General features: G+C 40.3%; 1 protein-coding gene across 1 annotated transcript; it reads left to right on the forward strand.

Moving 5' to 3' along the window:
• The first annotated feature begins 10351 nt into the window (after positions 1-10351).
• Positions 10352-16828, forward strand: LOC148873530 (Late embryogenesis abundant protein, group 2). The gene is made up of 3 exons (XM_088962662.1): positions 10352-10588; positions 12261-13216; positions 16543-16828. The coding sequence occupies exons 2-3, from the start codon at positions 12263-12265 to the stop codon at positions 16546-16548; spliced, it is 960 nt and encodes a 319-aa protein (XP_088818788.1). The 5' UTR covers positions 10352-10588; positions 12261-12262; the 3' UTR covers positions 16549-16828.
• Positions 16829-17855: the final 1027 nt, after the last annotated feature.

Below are 17855 nucleotides of genomic sequence, written 5' to 3' on the forward strand. Positions count from 1 at the left end.
TGTACGCCGAGGTGGGCCAACACTGTAGGGTATATACCAGACTTGTCTGCACATGGGCTATTCACTTAGGTGTTGGTTATCCCTTAATGCTGAGCCATCGGGCTAGACTTCAAATGGGATCAACCTGTTGTTATATGCCGAGGTGGGCTAGACATATTAGGGTTTGTACCCGAACTGTCTATGCCTCAAGCGTGAGTACTGGTTTGTCTATGCCGAAGAGGCGACTGAGGCTTATCTGCCTATGTCAAGGAGGCAACTAGGACTTATCTACCCATGCCAAAGAAGCGACTGGGGCTTATCTGCCTGTGACAAGGAGGCGACAAGGACTTATTGTAGTGTCGGGGGTCTTGTGTCAGCTCGACATCATGGCCCTTGGGCTTTTGGGAGTGACTCGCAGTATTCTCTCTAGTTCGGTGATCATGAGTAGTACCTTCTTAGGTTGCTGATGTTCCATGCTCGAAGTACTTGCTTCCCTTCTAAAGTCTCGAGCTCCTACGTACCTTCCCTAAACATTCGTCTTACTCGGTACAGACCTTCCCAATTCGTCTCTTTTTCATTGGCCTCCAAGCGTAGTATGGGCACCTCAATTTCTGTTGGGATCACTGCTTTTGTCTCGTAAGTGAGGTTGAAAGGAGTCTCACCTATGGCAGTCTTAATGGTAGTCCGGTAGGCACAGAGGACACTGGGCAGTTCGTTTACCCACAACCCCTTGGCTCGAGTTAAGCAAGCTTTCAGTCCGTGAAGTATGGCTCTGTTAGTGACTTCCGCTTGCCCGTTTGCCTAGGTGTGTGCCACCGAGGTGAAATTTTGCTGAATTCCCATTTTGGCACACCAATTATGAAACTTAATGTTGTTGAACTGCTTCCCATTATTAGAGATGAGTACCCGAGGTGGCCCAAAGTGACATACTATGCTCTTCCAAAAGAAATTTTGTATGTTGCGGGTTGTGATTGTTGCTAAAGGTTCAGCTTCCACCCACTTCATAAAGTAGCCTACTGCTACGACTAGAAACTTCCTTTATCCTGTCACTGGCGGGAATGGGCCAAGGATGTCAATTCCCCACTACGTGAAAGGCCATGGGCTAGTGAGGTATTTTGGATCAGCCGCAGGTTAGTGGTGGATGTTGGCATGCCTCTAACACTTGTTGCACTTCTTGACGAGCTCAAGTGCATCTGCCTTCATCGTGGGCCAATAGTAGCCTTGCCGCAATGCCTTCTGTGCGAGAGTCCTGCCCCCTAGTGTCTGTTGCACAAGCCTTCATGGGTGTTGCAAAGTACACACTCGGACTCTAAGGGTCGCAAGCAGCACAAGTAGGGGAGCGTGAATGACCTTATGTATAGCTATCCATGTATAAGGGCGTAAAAGCCGACTAGCGCTTTACCTTTCGGGCCACGTTGCATTCTATATGGAGAATCCCGTGAAGCAGGTAACTCACGAGTGGGTCGATCCAGCTTAGTTCCGCTTGTACTACGGGAGCGACCTCTCCTGCCCCCCCCCCCCCCCCCCCCGAGAATGCTAGGCGGAGGTAAGTTCTCTATATACACGGTCCGCATGGTGTTACTGCTTGTCCTGGCTAATCGGGACACGGCATCGGACTTAGTATTCTCGAACCTCGGAATCTGTCTGACGAAGTAGGAAATGAAGCCGCGCAGGATCTCTCTAACTTTGGCAAAGTAAGCAGCCATTGTGGGGTTGCGGGCTTCATACTCACCAGTGACTTGGTTGACCATGAGCTGTGAGTCGCTGCATATGATGAGGTGTTTTGCCTTCTTTTCCCTTACTAGGGTTAGCCTGGCGACCAATGCTTCGTACTCTGCTTCATTGTTTGATGCCACGAACCCGAACCGAAGTGCATATTCTAGCTTCACATCACTTGGACCGTACAAAATCATTCCTGTACCGCTTCCTTGCTAGCTCGATGATCTGTCAACGTGGAGAATCCAGGGCTCCTCGTCCCAGGTTGGACCTACTCTGACTGGGACTGGCGCTGCGCTGGTTGAAGCTTCCATTGTATGTTCGAGCTCGGTCAGCTCGGGAGTTGCAGTACTGAATGTGCATTCCGCCACAAAATCGACCAAGGCTTGGGCTTTGATTGTCGTCTGAGGTTCATATCAGATGTCGTACTCACTTAGTTCGATAGTCCACTTTGTCAATCTACCAGACACCACGGGCTTAAATAGAATCTGTCTCAGAGGCTTGTTGGTGAAGACGACGATAGCGTGAGCTTGGAAGTATGGGTGAAGCTTGCTAGTTGCTATGATTAGCGCGTATGCTAATTTATTGATCTCGGGGGTACCTGCTCTCCGCATCCTACAAAACTTTGCTAACATAGTAGATGGGTCGTTGGACCCGATCTACCTCTTTGATTAGTACCAAGTTGACCAACTCGTCACTCGCAGAGAAGTACAGCTTTAAAACATCCCCTTCCTTGGGTTGGGTCAGAACTGGGGTGCTAGTTAATTATCTTTTCAGCTTGTCAAAGGCGAGCTGACATTCTGCAGTCCATTCAAAGTTTTTACTCTTTTTTATGGCTTTAAAAAGGGTAGGCAGCGATATGCCGACTTTGATGGCCTTTATTTTTCCGGATTGGCTTCAATGCCACGTCAGTTGATTATATAGCCCAAAAATTTACCCGAGGTGACCCCGAAGACACACTTATTGGGATTTAGTTTCATATTATATTTTCGTAAAATTTGAAAAACACTTTGTAAATCATCCAACAAAAAAATTTGAAAACTGGGTCTTCACGACCATGTCATCAACACAACATTCGATTTTATTGTCGATTAACGGCTCAAAAATTTTATTTACAAGGCATTGAAAGATTGCCCCGACAGTTTTTAGTCTGAAGGGCATGACCTTGTAGCAATACAAATCGAACTCAATTATAAAGGCAATTTTTTCTTCATCGCTGGGGTCCATCCTAAACTAGTTGTAACCGGAATAGGTGTCCAGGAAGCTCAAAAATTCATGCCCTGTGGTCACGTCCACTAGGTGGTCGATCTTGGGTAGCGGGAAGCAGTCTTTGAGGCTGGCTCTATTCGGGTCAGTGTAATCGACGCACATGCGCCACTTACCGTTGGCCTTTTTTACCGGAATTGGGTTAGCTACCCAGCTTGGGTAATGGACTTCCCGGATGAAGTCTACCGCTAGGAGCCTCTCGACTAAGGGGTTGGTATTTAATTTATGAGTTTGAATTTTGGAGTCAATTCTGGGCATCTCTACCGCGGACCAAGCAAATATATCTAAGTTTTTGAGTAAGAAACTTACTAACTGGGAGTGAAATGGCTCATCGATCGAAGCACCGATCTGGAGAGTCTTGGCCGAGTTATCAATTGAGACCGGGATGTAGACCGTCTCCTCTGTTGGGGCAGCTCACTCATCGGAATACTCCAATGGTTGCTAGAGCTCGATGTCAGCTGCTAGCTTTGCTTTCCCCTTGAGGGCGTCTACGTAGCACTTGTGAGATTTGAGTTGGTCACCTCGCACAACTCCTACTCCATAGTCCGTTGGGAACTTCATTGCTAGATAATAGGTGGATACTACCGCATGTAGGACGTTCGTAATGGGTCGACCTACTATGGCGTTATAGGGAGAGGGAGTCGTGACCACTAGAAATGTGTGCTTGAACCTCGCGATATTTGGCCACATGCCGGCCTCTACGGATACTGTAACTCGCCCGAGAGGTTTGACCTCCTCGTCGCTGAAGCCTACTAGGGGAGTTTCTACCGCCTTTAGGTCATTTTTCTACAGCTGCAGCTTGTCGAAAGTGTCCTTGAACAGTATATCTGTCGAGCTACCCGAGTCCACCAGGATGCGCTTGACTTTGAAGTCGTTGAGCCTCAGTTTTATCACTAGAGCATCATCATGAGGATACTGGATCCCGCACGCATCGTCCTCTTTGAAGTATATCGGTTCTTCAAGCCAAGGTCTCTTTGGCAGGTTTTCCTCTTTGTTTTGTAGTTCACGGACTAAGGTCCGTCCGACTGCCGATGTACACCCGCAATGATGGACCCGTTAGTAATCTTATTGATTACCCTGTGGATTGATCTCTCCTCAGGCAACTACCATGGCGGCTGCTCGTTCTGCCTGCTGCTAGTCTCGGGGGCATTTTCCTTCTCTGATCCCCCTACCGGTCTACTTGCCGATCTGCCTGGATTCTCTCTTCTTGCTATATAAAGTTTTTTAAGTATTCGCGGTGGATGAGCTCCTCGATCTCATCGCGGAGGTTCCTGCAATTCTCCATGCTATGCTCGTGGTCTCTGTGGAAATGACAGTAGACATTCCGGTTTCTTGTTGCAAGGTCTCCCCTCAACCTAGGAGGCCACTTGACGAAGGAGGAGTCCTTGATGGCCATCGGGATTTCTCCTCGCTTAGCGTTGAGTGGTGTGTAGTTCGTCCTTTCAACAAGTGGGGTCCTACAATGCCGACCTGATTTGCAAGCTTGCAAAGTAGATTGACTTCCAGATTTCTTTCTTCGTCTGCTTGGGGACTTGCTCTTTTTTCTTTTGTGTTCGCCATTCCTTGTGTCATCATTGTCTCTTTTTCTTTTTACTGTCGGGTTGTCAGTCTTCTGGTTTATTTCCTCTTTGGTACCGATGAACTGATCAGCTAGCTTGAGGAATTCGGTGATGTCCTTTGGTTTATTGGCCACCACATGCCATTTAAACTCCCTGTGAGTTATTCCTTTTTTAGCTGTCTGAGTCTTACCGCTGGGTCTAAGTCAGGGATCTACAGGTAGGTGTTGTTGAAGCGCTTAATGTAGCTTCTAATCAACTCTCCTTCTCTCTGAACCACGTTGAGGAGGCTTTCCTGCAACTTCAGACACTTCTTGTTGGTGATGAAGTGCAAGGTAAACAAATCTGCGAACTGCGACCAGCTCTTGATCGATCCCAATGCGAGGTTCTGATACCAGATCTGAACTACCCCTTTAAAGGTAGTGGAGAAGGCCGCACACATACAAGACTCATCAGCCCGGCTAAGTGCATCTAGGACTAGAAAGAGTCCACATGGTCATTAGGATTGAAGGACCTGCCATGCTTGTCCAAGGGAGGCATCTTGAAATCTTTGGGCATCGGGGTCGTCAAGAGCTCGGGAGACAGGGGAGACGACTTTGTAGCTACCGAGCTCGCTTCTTCCTTACCTTTAGCTTGCCCTTCTTGTTGGTTTGGTCTCGTTGGCTGGATGTTCTGAGCTAAAGTACGGCGTGCCTTACGATGCCTCCGTTGTTGCCTCTTTACTGGATTGACATTGGTGCTGCTGATTTCAGTGTGCTCTAGTACCGTTCTGCCACGAGGTAGCCCCTGGTTCCTTGTGGGATTCTGGGGCTGGCTACTGCAAACAGAGAGGCCTTGTCTTGAGCTTGCACCCTGAACCTCGAGCTGTTTACCTGCAAGCGAACCGTCATTTTCTTGCTGTGAACACCGAGGAAGGTTGGCCCTGTTAGGTTGAGTATCCTTGGATCTATTTCCGAGGTTCCCTTGTGAGGCAGGTGGAGTAATCTAGTCATCTCTCCTCCCACGGGGTGAGACCTGACTCCTGGGAGGAACTAGGACTTGGGAAGTCTCTTCACCTCGATGGGGAGATCGGATGACATCCTGGTTTACGTGAGGTCAGTTCTGATTCTGCTGGGCCCTTGGGTGCCTAGGTGGAACAGGCTGTTGGTTCTGTGGCAGTGGAGGGAATTGCTACTGGTACTACTGGTAGAAGAGATACTGCTGGTACTGTTGGAATTGCTGAACCTGCTATGTCTGGACCTGGATGGCCCGAACACATTGCACCAAGTCGTTGAACTGGGACTGTCCAACTCCGGGAGGAACCACAGAAGGCTCAGAAAAGGTTGCACATACCACTAGGGGAAGTGGGTTGTTCACTTGTGTGGTGCTCGGTGGCATGGTCAACGTTGGAACCCCAGCCGCAGTGAACGGGATGGTGAACTGGCCAATGCACACCGAAGGGAGTTGGTATTGTCCCCCAGAGACGTTTATCTCGCTGCTTTATCCGGCGTGACTAGAAGATGCCATTGACATAAGAGTAAGGTTGATGACTGTAAAATAGGAGATGACTTTTCGGTCGTTTCCCACAGACGGTGCCAATTGATGTAGCGCGATCTGACTACTCCCTGTTGTAGGATGATCTGGCTTCCAATCGAGTAGTGAGCTAGGTGAATCTGCAAAACAGTGGATTAGAGAACATGGGTTGACTAACCCGGCAAGGTCGCTCTGATGCATAAGTTAGTGTACTATGGTGCGAGTTGAAAGCTTTGAGAGCTTGAGAGATAGAGAGCTAGAGAGTAGAAAAATCACGCGTACCTTGTGTCATTGGGGTTGGTGCCTTTATATAGTTGAGCTCTCGCGGGTTTCGCGGATCAGTTCCAGGATCTTCGTTCCGAGGGGATCCATTTCCACTTTAATTGGGGAGTAACATATCAATTAATAAATTTTATCAATTCCGCTTGATCCGGGCGGGGAGAAGATTAGGCCTGTCGTTACACGGTTCGGGTTGATAGCCCTGAGTTGATACTTCGGTTCTTTAGTTCCAAACTGGATTGAATGCCGAGGTGCCCCGATGCCAAGGTGACCCTGTGCCGAGGTGACTTTGTACTGAGGTGACCGAACACCTAAGCTCAAATGTTGTTAACTAGTCTTGCTAGGCTGAGCTGTCATCCCTTAATTAGGTCGTGTCCATGTATCCCCTTCTCGATAGGTCGCGTCAAATCACTCTTCATCACTACTGCAACCGAAGACTGAACTATGCCGTTGCTGCCACCCAACTAGGGGTGTCAGTGGACTAGTTTTGGATTGGGGCCTGTCCAAACAAAAACCAATTTGGATGGATTGGATAGACCAAGAAGGCATATTGAATTAGACCAGTCCAAACTTAATGCATGGTCCAAGGTATTTATTGGATTGGACTGGACGTGGTCCATCTTGAATTTATGCTGGATTGAGTTGGATTAAGCCAATATCTAGTCAATCGATAGAAGATAAGAAAATAGTCGTCAATTGATCAGGTTTGAGTTAGAATTAATCTAAATTAAAACAAATTTAAACAAATTGGACAATGCAGACCAATATTCAATGGTTGGAGCTTTTAAAAATTGGCATACTTTCTTGACTGAGTAAGCAATGCAAGCTATAGTCATGTGAGAATCACGTATTGAAGTACGCCAATTATACTTCAATACTCAAAGACATTGGAAATGGGATCTCCACTTGTGGAGGTGAGGTGAATGCAAGTTGCCATGGGGTAGAGCAAGGTTTTGCCTCATGCATCTTAGAAGGTCTTCTATGTATTTGTGTTGTGAGAGATGGATACCTTGATTGGAGCAATGAATTTCAATGCCTAAGAAGAAATGTGGTTGATCAAGGTATTTGAGAGCAAATTGTGATGTAAGATCAAAGATGATGTTCTGAATGGTTGTAGGATTTGATTCTGTCATCAACATATACGAGAAAGACAGTAATATCATTGGTTGTACGCAGAATGAATAATGATACCTCAGTTTTGGAGTCTCAGAATTCAAGAATGAGAAGATAATGACGAAAGTGTTTGAACCATGGTCTAGGGACCTACTCGAGACTGTACAGAGCTTTGTGAAGCCTACACACAATAGATTGGTTCATGTAGAGATCTTTCTTCCAAGTGGCCATGCAAGAAATGATCCCATGAGCATGTGTACTGCATGATGTCTTTGTATCAGGCCGTATTGTGTGATATCGATGAATATATACAGTTTGATAGGCAGTGACAATTGGAAAACCGTGTATTGATAATTTTTGGATTGTTTTTGAACTTTAATAAAAATTGAAAATTATAATTATAAAAACTGAAATAAATAATTTAAGATTTAATTTTTTTAAAAATATTTAATAAAAATTGAACATTATAAAAATAATTTATTTTATCTACTTTAGTTGATTTATATATTTTATTTTACATATAAATTTTATGTTAAGAAGGAATACATATTTATTATTTGAAAAAATAAAAGTATTATTTATATAAAAAATACTAACTAAATAAAATTTCCCAATAAAATTAATACAAATTGAAAATTAAATTATAAAAACTGAAATAAATTTATAATTATAAAAACTAAAATAAATAATTTAATATTTTTCTCCTAAAGTTTACTAAAATCTAAAAATTATAAAAAAATATTTTATCTACCCGTAAAGGAATTGACTTATACAATACTAAAGTAATGCCGCGAACTAGCCGATATAGCAAAACTACATGCTTATATCCAAGGAGGACACTCTTTACACTTAGACCTAAACCACAGATACCCTTCGTGGGATGTTAGGGCTGTTCATGGGTTGGGTTGGGTCGGTTTATTGATGTTTTTCCAATCAACCCGACCTGGTCGGGTTACCTGAAATTGAAACCGAAACCGACCTGATCAGTTTGAGTCAGTTTGGGTCGGTTTCGGCTCTACTTAGTGGTGACTTAGTTGTTGTACAAAGTTAGGTTGTAACTAGGATAGAGACGACTTAGTTAAGTAGGAACTAAGTAGATTGTAACTACTAACTAGGAACTAACTACTAAGTCAGATCGGTTTTGGTTTTCATGTGTGAAAACCAAAACTGAACCGAATCATCAGTTTATGATTTTTTATAACTCGAAACCAATCGGTGCTGAAGAAAACTCGGGCAACTCAGGTTGGATTGGGTCGAGTTGATTGATTTGGTTGGATTGGGTCTTCTTATGAACAGCCCTATGGGATGCAAAACAACGTAAATTAAACAAGCCATGGTCTACAGGGTAAATAACTGAAAAGTTAAGTTGTTTGTATATTAGAATCAAAGAAAATATGTTCCCTACATTGTAGCCCGACATGTGCCCCCATCGGAGCAATCTAGGGAATAGAGCCCTTAATTGCCCAAGGAATATTTTGGAATTTTCGCTCTTTGCCCATGCATGAAGTGAACCCCTCCCTTCATCTATATAATAGGGTTCATGATTACTCTAGGACGCCACCCACCTCTTTTAATTTCTACCTTTTAACCCTAGGTGCCTCAGTCTCCTCCATTTATTTTAGGGTGCCAAAAATCCCAGCCCTACATAATATTGGGTACCCTCTTCTTTTTTTCTCAGCCCTAGGATCACTCCAAAATCATCCTAACCCTCCATTAGAAACCCTAGGGTGCCCATAACTTTGCTAAACCCAGCTTCCGCCCCCCTCTTTCTCTATATTCCCAGTTGTGTCCACCCTTTTCTATAAAAAGGACCCCAGGGGTCATTTTATCAGTTTGAGGAGTTGATTGTAAAACTTGTTTTAATGCTCACCCCTTTTAGCGGTAGTTACTTCAAATCATTTCAAATGATGTAAGATCCATAAAGTGGCGGTGGTTATTTCAAATCATTTCAAATGATGTAAGATCCATAAAGTTGGTTATTATTTTCAAATAAAACTTGATTTAATTTCTTAATTAAATAATAAATCTATACATTAAAAAATTAAATAAAATAATAACCTAAATTTACAATATAAAAATGGGTGTCAAACAAAACTTATTAAAATATATAAATTAAAAAAAAAATCCGAATACTGGCCCCATAATTAATATGGGGGCTCATGCCCTACTTATTATCCAAACTAGAGGTGAACCGTATAATATCTGAATGCCTTAGAGGAAAAACCGAATTAGCCCAAAACCAAATAAGCTAAAACCGAAATAACTAGACTAAAAATTTTCGGTTTGGTTAACTAATCAAACTTTCGAATCTGAAAGTTGAAATCAAAACCAAATAAACCCAAAAATTGAATGAATTGAACTAAAATTCCTTAAAACCAAAAGACCAAAACTGAAATGTTTAGTTTTAACCAAATAATGTTCAAACCCTGATTAGAGGTGCAAGTCAGGCTGGGCCAAGTTTATGGCCAACCCAGGCCCAATCCTAAGATTTGGGCCTAAGATCCTAGCCCAAGGTCAAACCCGGTCTTTCCAACTCAAACCCAGCCTACATTATAATTTCATGCATTCAAGTTGGGTTCGGGCCTTGCTAGGTTCGGGTTGTTCAATAATTCCACTCTAAAATTTGATGTTTATGTGTATATATAATGTTTATATATATATATATATGCACATAAATTTGTGTATGTATGTAATAATGTGTATAGTCAGGCTGATCTCAGGCCGGGTCAGGCTACCTTAGGGTTAGGACCGGGCCCAACCTTACTACTGATAATCCAAATTCGTGTAAAATTTCGCATTAGACCGGTTTGAGCTCGGGTTGGGTCCGCCCAAGTTGCACCCCTGCCCATGGTTGGATCTATTCGGTTCGGTTCTATCGTATCCTCTCGGCTCTCCGACCCTTTTACAGCCCAAAAGCCGCTTAGTCGCGTGGTTGTTGATAACCGTTTTTGATTATTTTGACTTTTGATCAAATGAATCTACTCTCGGTAATCTCGAGTCCCTGTCCAAAGTCCGAACTCGTCCACACATAAAACAAAAAGGGCTTTTACTGGTCTCTACTCTCTACTTGCTCAGTTTGCTCTTTTGCTCTCTCTCTCTCTCTCTCTCTCTCTCTCTCTCCATCCCCAAATTCTGATTTGTTCAATCCCATTTCTTCAGATCCGCAGGTATGTCTCTCTCTTTATCACTCTACTTTACTCTCGTTAAGATCGCCTCCTGACATTGATTTAATTCTAAGAGCAGATCACAATCTTCTATCTTGGAACTTATCTGGATCTAAATTTCGCATTGGGGTTTACGAGATTGTTGATTCGTTCTGTTGATCACTCTGTTTTCAGTTATTTTAATGATTATGATCTGGATTTTTGTCATTCAAACACTGATTACTTGATTGATCGACATATATATTGCATTCCTTTCTTCCTTTTTATTTGTGTACTTAATTTTGATTGCGAGAATGGCATTGATGTTGAAGGATCTGATTTATGCTCACGTACTTCTTTCGATTCGACTTCTTTGATCATCTAATGCGCATAAAAATTAGACATTTTATGCTGATCAAGTGGTTTTTTGATCTTCATTTCTTTTCCCTTCCCTTTTTTTGTAGTCAATGCAAATACTGAATCCTAACGTATTTTCTGTCTTATGTCTCGGTTTTTGCATCCTTTCTGATCGCTTGATCTCTTTGCTTTTAACCGATCAGTTCTTGTTTTTGTAGTCAGACATACTCTTTTTGGGTGGGCTTTTAAGAAGCAGGTTCCCCTGATTGGATCTTGATTTAAATACCTCAGAAACTGAAATTTCATGAGCCTCCCTCAATTCTCCTTTTTTTCTTTTAATATGTATACTAAATTTAATGGTCTGCTGTCCTTCAGTCTTCTTTCTTTTTGTCTTTTTTTCTTTTTTTTCTTTTCCAATCTTCGGTATGCTGATCTGGGAAATGCTGATACATTAACATGGGAATATCTAGAGTCTACGGTGGGAACCTCTGTTATGTACTTTCTTCCGTAGTATACATGTTTTTTGGCTCTAGATTTCTACATCCAAATACCTATAGATGCATTAATGAGCTGAATATTCTTCTACTTGTTGTTTCTGAGGTTCTTCTTACAATTTATATAAAAGTAAAAGAAGAACTGCTTCCTTGATATCTCAAGCCATTAGAATGGCATATCTGGGCAATTGCCTTTGCTGATTCCAACAGGGTCAATAATTTTTACATTTACTCTTTGGTCATTTGTAGGTCAATGTCCTTAAAATGCTAATCTTAACTGGCACTCAAAGTTAATGTCCAGCTTCTTAGAAGTACATGAATTTCTGATGAATAGGTTTAAACATGATATTATTCTCTTTATGAATTGTTTTCAGAGCCTACAAGAATTTGAAAATATGAATATTATCATTTTTGAGTTACATGATAAGTTTTATACATTGACATGCAAAAGGGACAGTTTGAAGTTTCCTCATCTTCTTCTGTTTCTGTTTTAAGGGATCAATTGATAGATTTGGGATTTGATACACTGGATCTGCCAAAATAGATTGATCATTGATTTAATGTCATTATTTAGTTTTAATATGGTGCCTGTCTGTCATTTGTTTCCGAAACATCAATTGGTTTTTACCCATTGGCTCTGAGTATTTTAATTTCTTTTGAAGGAAAAAGAGAAAAAAAATTAAAAGATGTTATCAAAATGTTTCATTGGCTTCACTCTTTAATGAGAGTTATTAGTTTTAATATGTAAGATTTACTGTGTAGCTTAATTCCTGTATCTTTTGATATTTTTGGCATATGGTTTTTACAACATGAATCCCTAACATCTGTAATTCTATGCTCTTAAGGTATGTCATCCTCTGATAATCCAGAAGTAATTGAAAGGGGTACCAAAGAGAAGGATCACAAGGAAGAAGACAAAAATGAAGAAAAAGGAGGATTTATAGACAAGGTTAAGGATTTCATTCACAACATTGGAGAAAAGATTGAGGAAGCAATTGGATTTGGGAAGCCAACTGCAGATGTCTCCGGAGTTCATATTCCTTCAATTGATCTGCATAAAGCTGAAATTGTTGTTGATTTACTCATAACAAACCCAAATCCAGTTCCAATTCCTCTGATAGATATAAACTACTTAATTGAGAGTGATGGGAGGAAGCTTGTGTCTGGGCTGATCCCTGATGCAGGGACAATTCATGCACATGGTTCGGAGACTGTCAAGGTACCAGTTACTCTGATATATGATGACATTAAAAGCACATATGATGATATCAAGCCTGGAAGCATAATTCCTTATAAAATCAAGGTCGATCTCATTGTTGATGTACCTGTATTTGGGAGGTTAACTCTACCACTGGAGAAGACTGGTGAAATTCCCATACCCTACAAGCCAGATATTGATCTTGAGAAGATACACTTTGAGAGTTTCTCATTTGAAGAAACTGTTGCTGTTCTTCACCTGAAATTAGAAAATAAGAATGACTTTGATTTGGGCCTCAATGCATTGGATTATGAGGTTTGGCTTGCTGATGTGAGCATTGGAGGTGCTGAACTCACTAAATCGACTAAAATTGACAAAAATGGAATTAGTTACATTGATATTCCCATTACATTTAGGCCTAAGGACTTTGGTTCGGCACTATGGGATATGATTAGAGGGAAGGGAACTGGTTACTCAATGAAAGGACATATCAATGTGGACACACCCTTTGGGGCAATGAAGTTACCAATCAGCAAGGAGGGTGGTACAACCCAGCTCAAGAAAAACAAAGAAGATGGTGATGATGATGTTGATGATGATGAGGTATGCCAACTCTGTTGCTTAGTCAGCAGGCTATTTATACCACCTTTCTTTTTCTCTCATACTTCCGTATGCAGATGTGATTGACTGATTGTAGTTGAAATAATAAACCATAAAAAATTGTATGCTTCTTAAGTGTGTGTGTGTGTGTGTGTGTATAATTGCATATTTCTTTATGTGATTCTCGTTTTAGATGGTGATGAGATAGCTAATAGTGTGTTCATGTATGCTGTGTACACCTGCACACAATGGGATTAGAAAAGTTTTATAAATTTTTGTTGATTATATTGTTTAAGCTGTCCAATGATCTCCAGTAGATTTCACCATTTGTTTTGATTTGTCCCTTTCTTTGAATTAGCTAATGATATTTGTGTTGTGCTATCTCTTTTTACTAGTCCTATAATTACCCTCACATTCTCTCAAGAAAATTTTTGTGATGGTACTTGCTCAAATTGCTAATTCTTTGCAGGTTCTGGGTGTAGGAAATTCATGGTAGTGATGAACTTACATAAGCCACCATTTAAACTTCTAAGTTCTTTTGGAAATGGTTAAAGAGTAGTTGTAAATTGTAATTCATTTCCCATAATTCCCACCTTGACCATCATTTTATTGGATAATAGTGTTGTATTAAATTATAATGGAAAGAATATACAATATGTACAGACTTGAGGAATGAGCTTGGAAAAAAAATGAAATAGTCTAGAATCCAATGATCCCAAACCAAGTCAAAACTATATGCAAAGGAAACCCAACATTAAATCCTTTCCAAGCAAAGAAACCAATGCTCCAAGTGAGATGCGCCACAAACCCCATTATTCCATCTACCTCATGTCTGCCAAGGACACCTAAACCTCCTCTCACAGCATGGAACTTATTTCTATGGACTTGATGTGGTACTACTACCTGCATCAATCTTTCCCTTTCCCTCTCATAGCATCTCCTTTTCCTCTTCCTTTCCCCCTTTTCTTGTTGCCCTTTTCAATTGAATCATCCAATTTCTCCCATTTAAGAGCCACCAATAACACAGATACTCTTCGTCCAAAGATTGTGCTATGTATCCAGAGAGATGAAGGCATGCTTCATGGTCTCTATCCTCAAACATCTGAGATATTTGTCAGCCATCCATACTCCTAGTAAGAGAACTTCTAATCTTCTATCTAGAGCCATCCTCTAACCAATAATCTTAGCACGCTCCTCCACCAATACAACTCTTTTTCTTCTGTGTAACTCATTGAGCTCTTCATTCTGATATGGAATTGGATTTGACCACCATGGAAACCTCCGAGCATGAGGGCTAGAACTGTATCATCCTCAACCACCTTTTCCCACCTCCCTCACCCTCCTTTTCAATCACTTCATTCCCTTTGAGCACTACGCCTTGGGGTAAATCCTCATCCATGGAAGTCCCGTCATCAGAATCCACAGTGCATGAAGTCTCATTCATACCATACTATGGAGCAAAGTCTTTTATTATGGTTTATTTGAGTTAACATAAGAGGTTGTATTTAATATAATATAGTCAATCAATTGTTCATTGCAACTCAAGATTTTTTGAACAACTGAAGTCTAATGCCTATATTGTTTTTGGCATCAATTAATGCCTGTATGTCTGTGTGTCCATTGTAATAATGATTTAGTTTTATGTTCTGGTGAATTATCAATTGTCTTTAGTCTTTACACCTTAAGTTTCGTGCTCATAGTGTATCCTCCATAGAAGTGTACTTCTATGGCAAATAGAACTCATGTTAGGAGTTAACTGATAGAGGCATAGAGCGTGCTTTTTCCATTGTCTTAACTTTTTCCACTAAGCAGACATGGTAAGAAGTTATTTCAAGGTCATACTAAAAACACATGTTAAATTACGTATAAAATCAATATCATCAATGCGTTCAGGTGATGCTTAGTCATTTTGGCCTCTTTAGTCAATTCAATTACTAGTCAGTGCTTTGGTGTTGACTATTCAATCAAAAAAATATATTTTTAAATTTAATATATTAATGCAATCTCATGAAAAAGTTAATACAGACTGCAAATAAAGAAAAAGGGCAGCCAAGTGCACGGGGCTCCTTCCAATGTAGGGTCTGGGGAAGGATAGATGTACGCAGCCTTACCCCTGCACATGCAGAGAGGCTGTTTCCAAGATTTGAACCCTGGTCACCCAGGTCGCAATGGAGCAACCCATCCATTGCGCCAAGACCCACTTAATAAAGACTGCAAATAAGCAATAAAAAAAATGATATTAAACATTTACTTTACAATCCTTGTTTTGCAAACATAAAATGTCGGGCTGGATAGGCTAAAATAGAGGAATTACAACCTTTGTTTTCTAAAAAGAAGAATTAAACCTTAGCCATTCAATTTGCCCTTTATTTGTGGAAAGTCTGTATCAGCAAACCAGAAGCCTTAAGGGAACTCCTCGACTGCATTTATTTTATGCATTTTTTCTATTTTATATACCGTCAATCAATCATGTTCTTTCACAAATATTTAAAGCAATAGAATGAATATAATATATAACCAAAAAAATACATTCTGTGATTCATAAAAAAAAAATATACTCTGTGTCAAATAATAAGAGATGCATGCAAATACAAACAAAACTTTAAAATATACATTTGTGGTTGACTAGGCTTAGTAGTTGATAATCTGCTGGTCAACATAGTTGATGCTTACTCATCTTAAGCGGCCACATCATGAGTGTATCAACTGGCTAGTTGGTTATGCAGTCAGTCTGGCCCTCAGCTGACTAGTTGGTGTCTAGTTGGTACTTTGGTAACACTGTATAAAACTATAACATCTTTCTTGAAAATGTCAAATGTATACAAGTATTGTTGAATGTGGATATAAGCAGGAATCTGATAAATATTGACATTGAACATTATAAGACTTCATAAGATGTGGTTTGAACAGTGGTTCTAGTTCTTGATCTCTCGTCCATGGTTGAAAGCCTTAAAAGAGCTTCTAGAAGAGGAGCAATTTGTAGTTTGCTGCCTTTAATATTCTGGTGTGTTTGGTAGCTGAATGGAATTAAGGTTAATTTACTGATAACAACAATGTAAATGACAATGATAATAAAAATATAACCAAACCCTTATCCAGCTATTTGTCATTATATATTTGTAATTTGTGTGTTATTACCAAATCTGTTCTGTGGATTTATCCATGTCTCCATCTTATTGTATCCTTGGTATCATCTGAAGTAAATACCTACAATGATTTATTTATTCTTGTCATGAGCGATGAGCGTTAGAGCAATGCAAGTATTTCAGTTAAATGGGTTTTTTCTACTTGCACCCAAACTAACCTTTCCTTTTCCTTAAACCATGCAGGAATAGAGAAGGCTCTTGCCAGCATCTCATATTAGTAGCTGTTGTTTTGTGGTTTAACAGTTCTAGACTTATAGTATTAGAAAGCGCAGGGTATTTGTTTGCAGCTTCAACTCCGTAGTGCACTATTGTCTTTGTATTCCATGTAAGGAGAAAGTTTTATATGTCTATTATTGTCAACCTTAGCAACCGCAACTGAGCTTTGCCTGGAAGCACTGATCACCCACTTCAAACATTAAAAAACTGTACCAGTTTTCTTATAGAATGATGTGTTTGGACATAAAATAAATGTGTTCTACCTGAATATGCTGAAGGCTCCTCCATAAACTACTGCAATTTCTTATCAAATGTCTAAGTTTGACATGATCAGATATTGAATGTCCATATCAAAAGGTATTGGATGGAATTTATGGATCTTTCCTGAGGAAAACATTGTGTTTTCCAACGTGAATTGTTTTTCTTGTTGCCAGTTCTAAGAACAATTATAAACCATCTGATTTGAAAATAGATTCCTCAAAACAAAAACAAACAAACAAACACGTTCAATTTCTTTTTGTTTTAGAAAACATAATTTTGATGGTTATTGTGTTTTTGGAAACAAAACCATCTTTTTTTCACTTACAAAATCAGTGAACATGTTTCTGTTTCTTTGTTGATATGACAATTCTGAACAAGTGAAAATAAAAGCATTCATATTGTCGAACACCCCCTAACTGGACAGATTGAATTTTGAAAATCTAGATAAATTTTGAGGAACACTTCCAGATTATTCTTCTTGAGTAGCTTGTTATCTACTTGTTCTTGAAGGTATAATAAGCATCTATATTTTTTCTAATAATAGTAAGGAAAAATTATAGGTGCATTGTGCTTCGGGGGAGGGGGGTAGTGACACTTATGGGCCTCAACTTTTTTACTTGGCAACGAGGTGCCCATACTTTCAGAAATCTACACTTAAGTCCAAGTCCATTAACTGATGTTACTGTGAGTGGTAAATTCAGCAAAATGCCCATTCATGGTTTGCGTAGCTGAGAGAATAAGATTGCAGAATGATAGAAATGGATATGGTTAATGCATAAAGAAAATGGAAAATAAAGGGTTAAATGGTCTCATAAATATACAAAGGATATTTTGGAAAATTTCAAATATTTCAAATTGCACGAGATCAACCACTCGAGGTAATTGATGGAACGCTGATGACTAGACTTGAGTGTTTTGATTTTTTGAAAGTACAATATGCCTAATTAATAGTATTTTCCGTTATGCTTGGTTTGAAGGAAAATGTAAGGAAAGGAAGGGAAAGGTAGGGATACCTTTAC

The sequence above is a fragment of the Nelumbo lutea genome, chromosome 1, assembly GCF_056320005.1.
Source record: "Nelumbo lutea isolate HS-2025 chromosome 1, American lotus-T2T, whole genome shotgun sequence".
Taxonomy (NCBI): Eukaryota; Viridiplantae; Streptophyta; class Magnoliopsida; order Proteales; family Nelumbonaceae; genus Nelumbo; species Nelumbo lutea.

Bases quoted from the DNA above. Each gene is read 5' to 3' on its own strand.
- LOC148873530 (XM_088962662.1), top strand. From the start codon at position 12,263: ATGTCATCCTCTGATAATCCAGAAGTAATTGAAAGGGGTACCAAAGAG.